The following is a 13,581-nucleotide window of genomic DNA, read 5'->3' as shown; positions in this document are numbered from 1 at the left end:
ACCTTTTTAAATCTGCCACTGTTCATCTGCATTCTTAGAAATGCAGCATAGGGAAAGGCCATCATGATGGGCACGGGTGTGTGGGCTGCTGATTGCCACCAGCATTGTTTATCTTAGCCACCTTTTTTTTAAAACCTCCTGCCAGACTTTTCATTCCATGTAATCTTGTAATCATACATGTAATAAATCATACATGTCATCATGTACCCCTATATGTACACATGTAATCACAGTTGTAAGTATGTAATTATGCATGTGATCATGTAATCATACATGTAATCATATAGCCCTGTATGTAAGCATGTACTCATACAAATAAGTATGTTATCATATATGTAATCATACATGTAATAAATCATACATGTCATCATGAACCCCTATATGTACACATGCAATCATACACGTAAGTATGCAGTTATGCATATAATCATGAAATCACACATGTAATCATATAGCCCTGTGGGTAAGCATGTAATCATACATGTAATCATATATTCCCACAAGCCATTTTTTATATCATGATATGTCCTAGGTAACTGCAGCACATTAACAATTTGCAGAGATTTTTCTCTCTTTATGGTTTTGTTTTGTTTTGGCTTCTTTCCCAACTGTGTTCTTGGCTGCAAGAAACATTCTGGTGTTCCCCTGACCAATACAGATAGTTATGCGCTTACATAGTTAAAGGCACTTACCCATTTTATACCAGTTACAGGGATTGAGATTACCAGATGTGGAATGGTAGATTAATGTTGACTTAGGCCTGGAAGATAAGATCAAAGTTAAATAAATATGACAAAATTGATAACTAATGAAAGATAAAGGAAAATTACACTGAGACAGGTTTCAAAAGTGCCTGGGGCTTTTGCAATCTACACAGTATTTTCAGATTCTGCCATTCTACACAGCACTGCCCAGTTCTTTCTTTGGGTTGATAGGAAAAATGGAAAAGACAAAGTATACACATCAACATGTCACATACTGTGGAACACATCTGCTTGAGTTCACATAAGAAAATTGTCGTTCTCCTTATCATGTATGAGCAGAACCACGCCTACACAACCTTCTCTTTGTGCCAAAAATGTCCTCTCTTATCTCTTGGCATCTACCAACAACTAAGCAACATTTCAATAAAATAAAAACTATGCTGTCATTTCTTCAACTAATATCTTAGGATGCTGAATAGGAAGAAAACCTTTTTGGTTATTCAAAAATTCCATAGTAAGTTGTTTAATGGCAAATTACTTTATGACCCACCAAGTATTAATCAGTTTTCATACATGTTAGTCCAAAGAGGGAGGTACATTGGGAATTCTGAGATACTGAACAAACATCCTATCATTTTGGAGTCTTGTAGATTGAAAGAGTGACTCATATCAGCGCCCCCATTTCTCAGGGGCTTGTGTAAATGTGCTTACCTATGAACTGCAGTATACCATCCTACTGCTATGGTGAGATTAACAACTGTGTCAACTGGAATCACATCTGCCACTGCCATGGGAGTCGCTTTTATGGATCGAAGAAATCCTTTCCCAGTCTGCTCAGGAGAGATGGAGCATAAAATATAAACCAGATGTAAAGTCATAGCCAGGACTAGCCACTGTGTGTAGGAGTTGGTCACTAGGCTTCTGCTTTTGCTGTAAGAATTCATCAGTAGATGGGCACATTTCTGTGCATGCATGTGTGTGTGTATGTGTATGTGTGTGTATATGTGCTGTTCTTTGCCTAATAAGAATATAATGTGGAGTGGGTGGAATTTGAGTCAGTGTGCTGGTGTGCACTAAAACTAGTTCTAGCCCCATGTTTAAATGATGTTTATCCCCATCTAGACTGTCATGGGGAAAGCAATAAAAGCAGTCAGAGAACAATGTGTGCCCACAGGCCCACAGGCTTGACTATTTTAGTGTCAAGGACTGCATAATCTTTGGGATAACTTTTGTTTGTTTTGTTTTGAATCAGGGTGTCATGTGGCACAGGCTGGCCTTGAACTAGTCCTTCTGCCTCTCCTCGGAGGTCTAGGATTGCAGCTATGAACTGCCACACACATTCAGTATATAAAGTGCTAGGGACCAAACTCAGGGCTTCAAGTATGCTAAACCAAGAACTCCAAAAACTGAGCAACGTCCCTCGCTCTTGAGGCTAATCTTTTTACCGTATGCCCTATTGGCTGCATAAATTCAAGCCATTAATAAAGCAGTGAAAATAAAGTACCTACACTTTATGGCAGCAAAAGGAAATTTTTGTTGTGCAGACATCTCCAAAGTAAAACTTCTGAATAGCAACTGAGCATGTCAGTCGCCTCTGTCCTGATGATAAGAGCAACCTCCTGCTGTCTCATCCTCCAGTTAGTTACTCTAGGTCAGCTGCTCCTTCTATCACCACACACATTTTTGCATCAAGGAAGCATAAGTCAACACTAAGGCCTCTGTTACTCTTCTCGATTCCAAGGGGTTACTTTCTCATCTTTGTACTTACCGCAATAATGAGTCCGCTGGGTCCATTTAGATTATCAACCCAACCCTGGAAAGAAAGATCTCTGTTGGTCACATGTTTCAGAAAATTGTTATCCATGGACAGTTCAGTCTGTTTATGTGGGGGGAGGGTGTATGGTGTGCATATATATGCAGATGTGCACACCCATTTGTAATACTAATTGGTCATAAGGAACAGGAAAAGAGAAGAAAGGAAGAGAGGGGGAGAAGGAATGAAGAGCAAAAAGAGGGGAGTATGAGGAAAGAGGAAGAGGAGAAGAGGGTAAGGAAGGAGGAGGGGAAGGAGGGAGAAGAGGAGGAGGAGGATCAGAAGTTGGTTTTTAAGGTGCCTAGCTTGAAGCAGAGCAGGGAATTGCTGGTCTTACCGGGAAAGGCTCCTGCCAGGTTGCTCCCACTATGGATGGCCTGACAATGGCCACATTCAGGTTTCCGCTCTCTTGCTGCACTACTATCTCTCCCAAGGCTTTGGTGTAGGTGTAGGTATTGGGCCGGTCCCCAATCAGCTTAGGAGTGATCTCTTCAATGATAGAGTCATCTAACCACCTGAAGGCAGAGAAAAAAAATTCTAGTAATATCCAATTGTATATTGTATATTGTATATTGTAATATACAATATTGTATATTGTAATATACAATAGGAGAAGGAGAAAACAAACACAGCCAGTCAAACAAAGCTTCTGCCTTCTGGCTTGAAATTCTGGAAGGCAGGACCATCCCAGGGTCACAAGGACAAGTGCATATGTTCAAACCATTCCTTCTCCATATATCTTAGTTAAAAGCCTGCTTCCTCCCACCCGGACACTTATTTCCATGGATATGTAATTTGCTGCATCACATGTAACACTTACCTTTGCTTCTATCCTAAGTCTCATTACTGTGTCCACTGAGAGGTGTATGAATGCCAAGCCTGTATCCAGAGCAAGCTGGTACTGTGCCCCCAGCTCAGGGCCGCCTCCTCTAAGCTGCTCCTCTCATTCAGAATAGTCCAGTGAAGTCATCTTGTACCAGTTTTAAACTTCTAGTTTTTAACTTTTAAAATTTCAGTATCTCTACAAACAAAGCATCTACAAGACTTAACAATACCCTGATACCGTCTGAAGATCTGTTTAGAATCAAATCTAACAACTGTTAGCTTAGACTGTTGAAGGCATCCAGTGATTCTGGTGTTAACTGGAGTGAGCCCAGAGCTCTACAGAAGCACCAACAGCACAGCTACCGAACACTGTGCCACTTACGGGTGATAGCTATTACCCGAGCATCTGCCTGAATAAAAATGTGCCAGAGCCACTGTAATAATCCCATCTTTATGACATTCCTCTAAGAGAGCATTATTGTCATTTAAATATGTAGGACTTCTTTTAGGTAGCAGGGCTATTTGGTTAAATTGTTGATATAATCTAAAATTCTAAGACAGCCTGAATATGTTTGTGTAAGTATTTTAAAAATATTTTAAAATTATATTTATTCATCTTCTGTGCATGCTGGTGTGTGTGTGGGGGGGAGAGTGTGCATTTGCCACAGAGGACAACTTGTGGGAGTCAGTTCTCTCCTTCTACCATGTGGGTTCTGGGGATTGAATGCAAGTCATCAGGCTTGGTGGGGAGTCCTTGCCAGCCATGTTCATGCAATCCTTAAGCAGATGTGTTCAGCACATTTATTCTGATTTTATAGGAGAAAGTATAACTGTAGTATTTTAATTGTAGGAAACGTTAGTAGTTAGTTATCCTTCAACTCCTATGACATCACTACATCTGATGGTACAATCTATTCAGAGTCATAACTATGAATTTTAAGTACTCTTCCTGACAGTGGGCAGAATACAAAGATTGTCCATAATGGTTTCATTTTGTTTTCTTTGATTCTATTAGTTCTAAATATAACATGGTCACATAAATGTCTTAGGGTTGAATGTGGAAAAGTAGAGAAAATCCCTAGAATTGAAACAACTCCAAACACAGAGAAATACAAGATAATTAATTTTGTATTAAATATTAAATTTGTATAAAGCACTGGCCATGCAAGTGTTGAATAGTAGAGGTTGGAGCTCCAGAACACATATAAGCCAATTTGGCGGCCTATCTGGAACACCAGCACAGGGATGCAGAGACAAGCTCCTTGAAACAAACTGTCCAGCTGGACTAACCACATCAGCAAGTTCCAAGTCAGCCAAGAGACTCTGCCTTGCAATACCACAGAAGCTATTGAGAAAGGTGACATTTGTCACCTGCAGCTGGGCTCCAAGGATGATTTGGCGGGAATGGGCTTCCCCTTTCATTTATAAAGCGTGTCTGCCATTAAAAATTTGAGTCTTGATCAGAATACTGTCTTGGCTCCATTTCTCTCTCTACCCGCCTAGATTCCCTCTTTTCTTTCAGTTCCAAGATGCCTCCCAGGCTCGAACCCAGACATGAGAGCCGCAGGTCGGTCCCAACAACCGAGGACCTGGGTATTATCAAACCACGTGTGCCTTTTCTTCAGCTCTCCTGAGGAACCAGTAATTTGAAATGCTCCCTTGTACTAGTTCCTCTAAATGGCCTCCATTTTGAGTATTTTTAAGTGACAGGTAAAAACATCAGCAAGAGAGACAGAAATGAAGGGAATGAGCTCCCAATTTAGCTGAAGCTTTTAAAAAGGAGTGTATTTTAAATACAAGTACAATACTGCATGAAGTTATATACTGGCAGATTTACCATGTAACAGTCATTTTGTGTGATTTTTAAATGTAGAGTTTAAAAGACACAAAGCTCAAGTTGTTGGAGCAAAATAAGAAGCAGAAAACAGAAATAAACTTCTGAGACTAGAACAATGTCCTATGAAGAAAGTGGTTTTTTTGTTTATCATCATATCATCATCATCATCAACAGCAACACAACAGATTAGAGACCACTTCAGCTAAAGTAGGAAAGTCTGCCCTAGCAGAATCCATCCACAGATCATCCTCTGCTGGATGTCGGAAGAATTAGATTCTTCCCCAAACCTGTAATCGTCCAGCATAGCAACGGACTTATATAAGTTTGCTCATCATCACAACTGTAAGGTAGGATCTGTGGTAGTTAGTCGGTTGTGTTGACTGTGTTGCTTAAGGTGGGGAGACCCATTCTTAGGTGGGAGGGACCAGCCCCTGGGCTTGGTTCCTGGGCAAATAAAACAAACAAGAACAGAAGATAACAAGATGAGCAGGAAGAGTCCTGTTCCTTGTTTCCTGACTGTGGACTCAGTGTGGCCACTTCTCTTCTACTCCTTCAGCCTTGCTTTCTCTGTCATGCTAGACTATGCCCTAGAACTCTGAACCCAAATATGCCCTTTCTCATAGGATGCTTTTGTTAGGTTATTTTGTCAGAGTAACAGGAAAAGTAACAAAAAGGGGCCCTGGGGACTCTGAAAGACTGAAACAACTGTAAAACATTTCACACAGATAACAAGTTATCAGCCATGACCCTTATCAGTCCAACTCAAAAAATTCTCTCCTGATCATTTATACTCTATTATCTAGTGATGCTGAGAAGTGAGGAACACAGTTGTAGCCTAGTGATTCTGCAACCCTATACTTAACAAGATTTTTCTTTAAGGAGTATCAAGGCTGATAATATAGCTCAGTGGAAGGGTGCTTGCTTAGCATGCACAAAACCCTGGCTCCAATTCATATATATCAATTCCTAGTACACACACACACACACACACACGAATTTCTATCTTCCTCCTCTTCAGTGGCATATCTCTTACTGGAAGAAGGGACTAGCAGAGAAAGTAAAGCATTTTTCCAAAGCACTTTGTTTACAAAGTGTCCTACCTCATAACTTCAATAGCGACCCCAGAGAAACCAAGAGGAAGCCATGGGCTGCTGCCCAACCCCTCACTATGTGCTGCTGCTGCCCAGTCCCTAATCTGATCCAACTTACTCCATGGAGTCAATGATCTTTCTTGGCTCCACAGGGCATGGGTAGATGACCTCATCAATGTGGCTCAGGTTGCAGTTGGAAAAGGCAGTAGAGATATGGATGAAGGCTTCCAGTTTTGGCATCTGGCTGGCCATTAGCAGGAGCTGCTGGGTGGCCGTGACATTCAGCTGCACAGCTTCTCTGGAGAGGATGAAGGAGAAGGAAGTAGTGAAGACACCCAGCATAACTGGTGTACCACACTGTGAGTATAGCTTCTCCAGTGACTGCCATACCACATTGTGAGTGTACTTACCTCAGTAGCTGATGTAGCAAGCTTTTTAACTGGTTTATGTGCAATGACTTCAGTATACCTACTTCAGGAATAGGTAGATGCTGAGACGCATTGTGAGACAAGGAGGAAAAGGATGGTCCATGGTTTCATAGTTCTGTGATTCATGAAATCGTAACATGCTCCTGGTGTGTGGGATCCTTAGTCCTAGTCACTGAAACACTGTAAGTACTGTGTCTAGAGGTTACATGATTCTAATCATTAAAACAGACAAAAAACATGGCCCTTTGGATTTACTAACTGGCTTCCATAAGTGGCCATTGAAAGAACAAAACCCAACAAATGAAGAATCTAACTCAAGAAGATGGAAAATATGAATAACATGGAGGGAACTAAGAGTAGTTATTTGAAATAACACTGTTAGTTGTTGTAAAGATCCAGGCCAGCCATGAGGATTGATGCCAAATTCGAAACTGTAGCTGATACTGTAGAAAGCTATATAAACTCAGTATACGCAGTAAGATGGCCAGAATTCACTCAAGGGGATACATGCTTTATCCAGCACCAGGAAACCTACTACTTTCATGGAGACAGGGGATGGGGAGGAGGTATGGGATATGGAACAGATGGAGGATGGACCAGGAGGGGAATAAAACCTGGAGTGTTAAAAATAAATAAATAAAAGAAGGAATATAAAAAAATAGTCAATTTGACACACACACAAAAATGCAATGTGCTTTCATAATTACACTAAAAAGAGACATAGATTTTGGACAAATTTGTGTTCAAGAAAAAGCATTCATGTCCAAGGATGAAGCCACAGGTGTGTGCTATGACAAGGACAGACATATAAAACAGTTGTGTGAACTTATACTGGGCATATAGAATGAAACACTGCTTTGAACTTAATATCCACATCCTTCTGTAATTCCCACTTTATGTAACATCTTATCTCTGAGGCAATTTTCTAAAGAACTTTTGTCTAAGAGGCTTAAAAGGGTCAGAGAAAAGAAATAAGGTTGTTGGCTTTGGGAGCTCTGACCATCCATCTATCCAAGTGTATATGTCTGTTTATATGTATGTGTGTAGGTATATGTGTATGTATATAAGCATGCATGAACACTGTGGAGTGATTGAGACGGGTGATTGGGCTCAACCAAAGTGTGTGTGTGTGTGTGTGTGTGTGTGTGTGTGCGCGCGCGCTCTTATGAGTGTGTGTGTGTGTGCCTATGTGTCTGTTTGAACGTGTTTGTCTGTGTAAAAGATTTTCATTCTTTCTTTTCCTTTCTTTGTAACATTTTATCTATGAGGTAGCTCTGTCTTACATAGAGAACATTTTGTCCAAATGCCATAAGAAGATGAAAACAATAAAAGAAAGGTGGCACAGCCATGTTCTGCTTCAAAAAAAAAAAAAAAGCTGTATCATCATGCACACATTACTGTTAAGTATGTGCACTTGCGCATGTGTGCATCTGGATGTAAGCACCCACAGAGGCCAGAGGCTTTGGATATCCTAAAACTAGAGTTACAGGCAGTTGTGAGTCATGTGATATGGGTGGGTGCAAGGAACCAAACTAGGGGCCCCTGCAAGAACAGTATACAAGCTCAGCTTCTGTGACATCTCTCCTTCCTTCCTTCCTTCCTTCCTTCCTTCCTTCCTTCCTTCCTTCCTTCCTTCCTTCCTTCCTTCCTTCCTTCCTTCCTTCCTTTCTTTTCTTTCAGAACAAAATTAAATGACATTTTATATTCATCTCCCATATAAAGAAACTTACTAATGAAATGATAAAAGATCACACATTTCAAGTTCTATCCAAAGCCATAACTAATGGGAACAGCTAGGAATACTGCCTGTCAGGGTAACAAAGATGCCTTCAGACATTGCCAGTTAGCCCCTGATGTTACTATAAGGAACTACCCCATGATTGGATAAAAACCAGTTACTAAATGGATGCAAAGCACTGCAAGCCCAGTCACAAAAGCTGCTGTAATATTATAAAATGATATATTTAGAAAATAAACAAAAGAAGCTAAAATAATGTGAATGCAGATTATCCATTCAGTAAAACATCTACTAAAAATTATGGCAAAATACTAAAGTAGTGTTCTACTACATCCCAATGAAAACTGGAGGATAGAGTGACCTGAAAGCACACATGTTTGAGCATCTGTGCTTAAAGAAGTCATTAGTGGATACATAAAACCCCATCAATTTCATGAGTAAATTAATTGGAATAAGTGGATATTGAATGGGAAGGAATGGTGTTTCCAAAATGTTAAATTTTTCTAAATGAATCTATATGAAGGTAACTTGGAAAATTACACCAGATTTAAATAAGTAGAACCACATGGGAATAAGTAAGGTATTTGTTTTAAAAGGTTCGTTTGAATACTAATGTCCTAATCAAAATTAGCTCTTAAAATGGTGTGATATTATCTGAGAAAGCTTGATCAGTGGAAGAAGCAGTTTTAGTAAGTTAAGACAAGAATTTTGTCTCAAATAGATTGAAAAAACAACCCCTGTGATAAGCATTGTTTGAGAACTAACCATCTGTTAGAAGAAAAGACATCTACTGTCTACATAAGCTGTTCACTATGTTTGTAGATTTTCCCTGACTATGCGTGTTCATAGTTAAATGAGCTGGGTGTGGAAACACACACCTTTAGTGCCAGTACTCAGGAGGAAGAGGCAGGCAGATCTCTAAATTCCAGACCAGTCTATTCTATGTAGTGAGTTCAAGGACAGCTAGGCCTCTGTTGAGAGACCCTGTCTCCAAATAAATGAATTATTAATAAATAAATGAACTCATAAAAATGCTTCAAATGTATCTAAATGTAAAAGGAAGATTACAACAATAATTCAAGAAACTGAATATACACAACTGAGAAGAAAGACAAAGGTAACCTGAAATATACTGAGCGTTATAAAAGATAAAGTTAATATGTGGACACTTCCAGGTAATCTTGAAATCACACACACACACACACACACACACACACACACACACACACACACAATCAGTTCAAAATAAGAAAGCAAGATGAACAGGCATTTCACAAAAGAAATTATCAATAAGCATTTAAACATGCCAACCTTTCAAATTATCAAAAACATTTTTTAAAATGTGCAATACCATGTCTGCTGTCATTTCCTGCAGTTTGGATAGGGCACAGAACACTCCTGTGGGACCCCGACTTAGAGCATTTCTCCCTGGAAGGTAAAGCCCCTGGACAGTCCCCAAGCTTGTTTTCCCTGATTTCTAAAAATGCAGCCAGAAAGAAGCTCTTTGTTCTCTATAGCCAGCAAAAAGCCTTTTTGTTTCTGTGCCTTACATCCAGAGATGCTATAATTGTAGGAAGACCTACAAGGACATGGAGATAGATGCCAGAGAGGAGGCTGCAGCTCACTTCCCCCTTGCCAGAAAGGAGCTTTAGCCAACTCTCCTCCCAACTCCTCCCAACTCCTTCCAACTCCTCCCAACTCCTCCCAACTCTCCTCCCAACTCCTCCCAACTCCTCCCAATTCCTCAGCTAGCTGTTAAAAGCCCCCTACTGTTACCACTCAGGGTCGAACTCCCCTGCCCTGCAAGGCAGAAGGAATTTGTCCTCAGCTAGCTGATAATAAAACCTCTTGCAGTTTGCATCAGGTGTGGTTTTCTCTTGGGTCATTGGGGTGCTGGCCAGCTCATCCCGGTATTTGAGTGGAGGCCCAGCTTTGGGGGTCTTATACTCCCAGCAGTACACCCTTTCTTTGAAGTTATGTCTGCATAACTGTGGAAGCAGGCAGAAAAGTGAGTGTGAATGCAACCATAGTAGACTGTCACTTCTGCACGCTGGGATATGGAGACTTCCTGAGGGTTCTTTGTATGTTTCTTTCTAAACTTTTCTTTTCTTTAAAGATTTATTTATTTATTATATATAAGTACACTGTAGCTGTCTTCAGACAAACCAGAAGAGGGCATCAGATCTCATTCCAGATGGTTGTGAGCCACCATGTGGTTGCTGGGATTTGAACTCAGGTCCTCTGGAAGAGCAGTCAGTGCTCTTAACCACTGAGCCAACTCTCCAGCCCTCCTTTTAAACTTTTCATTGGAGTATGTTTTGTGGGGTTTATTTCCTTTTCTGATTCTTATTTTTACAGATTCTATGAATTCTTATACACACACACACACACACACACACACACACATGGTGGCGGGATGAGAGAGAGATGAGAAAGAAAGAGACACACACACACATAGAGAGAGGCAGAGAGTGAGAGACAGACAGACAAACAGACACAGACACACAAAGAGAGGGAGAGAGGAAGAGAGAGAGGGAGAGAGAGAGAGAGAGAGACAGAGACAGAGACAGAGACAGAGAGACAGAGACAGAGAGACAGAGACAGAGAGAGAGCTATAAGCCATAAGAGGATGGGAGAGTTTACCTCAGATGTGCATCAAAGCGCACTGTGGCTGCACAGTGGAAGATAATATTGGTGCAGGACAGAAGTTCTTGCATGTCTTCCTTGCTGATGGCGAAGTCACGCTGGTTGAGGTCTGCAGAGATGGGTCTGATCTTCTCATGCACATTTGGACAGACTTCTTTGACTTTCTCAAACAGCTGAAACAGAAATCCACATGCCAAGTGCCTTGTTAATGCCATAAAGCCCTACTTTGCATAAGTGCCTATTATTTTAGCACTCAAAACCTGCTTTACAGAAATAAAAGAATTTTCTGTGAATGTTGTTTCCACTTTATTCACACGTTTGGTGTAAATTGGACCCTAACTCTGGGAACATCTGAAGAAGCCATGTCTAATATCAGTTGGGTGCATATTTTGAACTTTGCTTTGGACATGAAGGGGTGAAGGTCTCTTCTGTGCTAGACAGTTTTATGTCTTCTGCATCAACTCCTGCCTTCAGGTTCCTGTCCTGACTTCCTTCAATGATGGACTATGATCTGGAAGTGTAAGCCAAATAAACCCATTTTCCTCCCAACTTGCTTTTTGGTCATGGTGTTTGGTCCAGCCTATTTTGATAAGATGGAATTTTCATACAGCATCCATGGAGATAAATGTCTGGAACTGTTGGGAGTAGACAAGATCAGTCTTTGATTTTTAATTTGATAAAGCAATATCAGAGAAGGTCTCTTTTGTCACCATACTCTGAAGACTGTATGCTCCTTGATTCATAGTATCAGGCTCTTTGGTTGTGTAATAAAACATTAAATCTGGGCTTTGGATATGGCTCACTTGGCAGGGAGTGCTTGCCTTCCATGCATAAGACCCTGCGTTTGACACCTCCAGCATTGGGTAAAACCAGGCATGGTGGTGCACATTGGTGATCCCAGCTCTAAAGTTCAAGGTCATTCTTTTCTACTTAGCCAGTTTGAGGCCAAGTTGTACTGCATGAAACCCTATCTCAAAACAAAACACCCAAAACCAAAACAACAACAACAACAAAACAAAACAAAACCAAAACCACAAAAAAGTCCAGGTAGTCAAATAAATCATATTGCATTTGCATCAGGGAAGAGCATATTCAAAGACATCCTTGGAGCTGGGTGAAGATGACTTAGGAAGGAACTCAATCCCACAGGCAGCCAGCAAGTGCCTGAACCTGAGCTTCCATTTTCTTCATGGTACGGCTGGGCCATCAATAGGTGTCATTTCAGTTCTGGAAACAATTAGGAAGTTAGGCTGTTTTCAATGCTTTGTTTTGGCATCTGGGATTGGTAAGGTTGGTTAAAGGTCTTGGATTCATTCTGGCTCTTGGAGAGAGATCTTTAACAGTTTTAATCCCAATGATAATTCTTTTAGCTGAACAGCAGACGTATGAGTTAGTGTGAAATGTTCGCAATTTCTGCCTTTTGGTAACTGAGTTTGTATGAGCCTCTTTGTATCTTTTTAGTATAATTTTCCTTCACTGTTAACTTGTTTGTAGTTCTGGGGACACTATAACTTTGGAGAGGAGCATAAGTTGGATGGAGGGCAGACACATTACCCTGTGTACCACTTTTGAAAGAGTTCACAGCCAGAATGTGGACACTTCAATGAAGGGGTGACTCCTTGCCTCATTTAGGAGGGCATCTACAAGGAGGTTTGGCTTTGTTTTCTGGCCATCATTGGATTTAATCTTCTTTTATGAGAGCCTTTGTTCTCTATGGCCTCTATTAAGTCCCTCTCTTCAAACTGAACTAAATTATCTAGTCCTAGTAATACACCAGTACTTGTTTAGTTGGCTCTTTAATTCTGAGTGGGAAAATAGTGAGGTCTTTTAAGTTAAAGGGAAGACTGTGGACCTTCCAGAGATCTACAGTGAAAGAAAGACTCTAAGGAGTTTTCAGGTGTGGAGCTGAAGTACAAGGGATATTGGGTGTTAGCTCCAGTCCAGTTGTGATTTAAGTTTATATAAACAATAATGAAGAACTTATGAATCCAAAATATAGTCAAATACATATGCACACACACACACACTCCATCACACCATCACACCATCACACCATCACACCATCACACACACACACCATCACACACACACACCATCACACACACACACCATTTGATAACTTTCCCATGGGCTGCAAAGGGTCGATCTGGAAGGTTTTAACTGCCTCAGTGAGGACCATTGCTATTACACCACACAGCAATGTGCTGTGATCATGTGGTTCAGACTGCCTGGAAGGTGTAGAAAATTCCAAATCAACAGTTCTGATTTGAATCATGGGCACCTGTGCTTAGTACCAGCATCTAATGACTGTGATCAGTGACACACCATAGGTATGTATCAGAAATGTGCATATTCTGCAGAGACATCAGACCTATCATCATGTGGAGCAGGACTAAATCTCCATCCTGTTCTTTATTCTTCATGTCACAAGAGCAAGGTTTAAAGTTCTCTGGACCTTTCTTCTTCTTTCTTCTTCTTCTTCTTCTTCTTCTTCTTCTT

The 13,581-nt window shown here is 40.6% G+C and overlaps 1 protein-coding gene across 2 annotated transcripts in view; it reads right to left on the bottom strand.

Annotated features, from left to right (window-relative positions):
- Far2 (fatty acyl-CoA reductase 2) overlaps positions 1–13,581 on the bottom strand; it is a 106,239-nt gene that overhangs the window by 11,053 nt on the left and 81,605 nt on the right. For both annotated transcript variants that reach the window (XM_029478415.1, XM_021165348.2), the window contains 6 exons: positions 11,080–11,255; positions 6,389–6,568; positions 2,855–3,032; positions 2,473–2,517; positions 1,416–1,534; positions 693–760 (listed from right to left, as the gene is read on the bottom strand). In XM_029478415.1, the coding sequence (XP_029334275.1) occupies positions 693–760; positions 1,416–1,534; positions 2,473–2,517; positions 2,855–3,032; positions 6,389–6,568; positions 11,080–11,255 (766 nt within the window). The remainder of the gene's footprint in view (positions 1–692; positions 761–1,415; positions 1,535–2,472; positions 2,518–2,854; positions 3,033–6,388; positions 6,569–11,079; positions 11,256–13,581) is intronic.

Source organism: Mus caroli, chromosome 6 (genome assembly GCF_900094665.2).
Source record: "Mus caroli chromosome 6, CAROLI_EIJ_v1.1, whole genome shotgun sequence".
NCBI classification, from domain to species: domain Eukaryota; kingdom Metazoa; phylum Chordata; class Mammalia; order Rodentia; family Muridae; genus Mus; species Mus caroli.
Note: the sequence above shows the minus strand (reverse complement) of the source record. Positions and strands in the feature narration are given on the sequence as shown.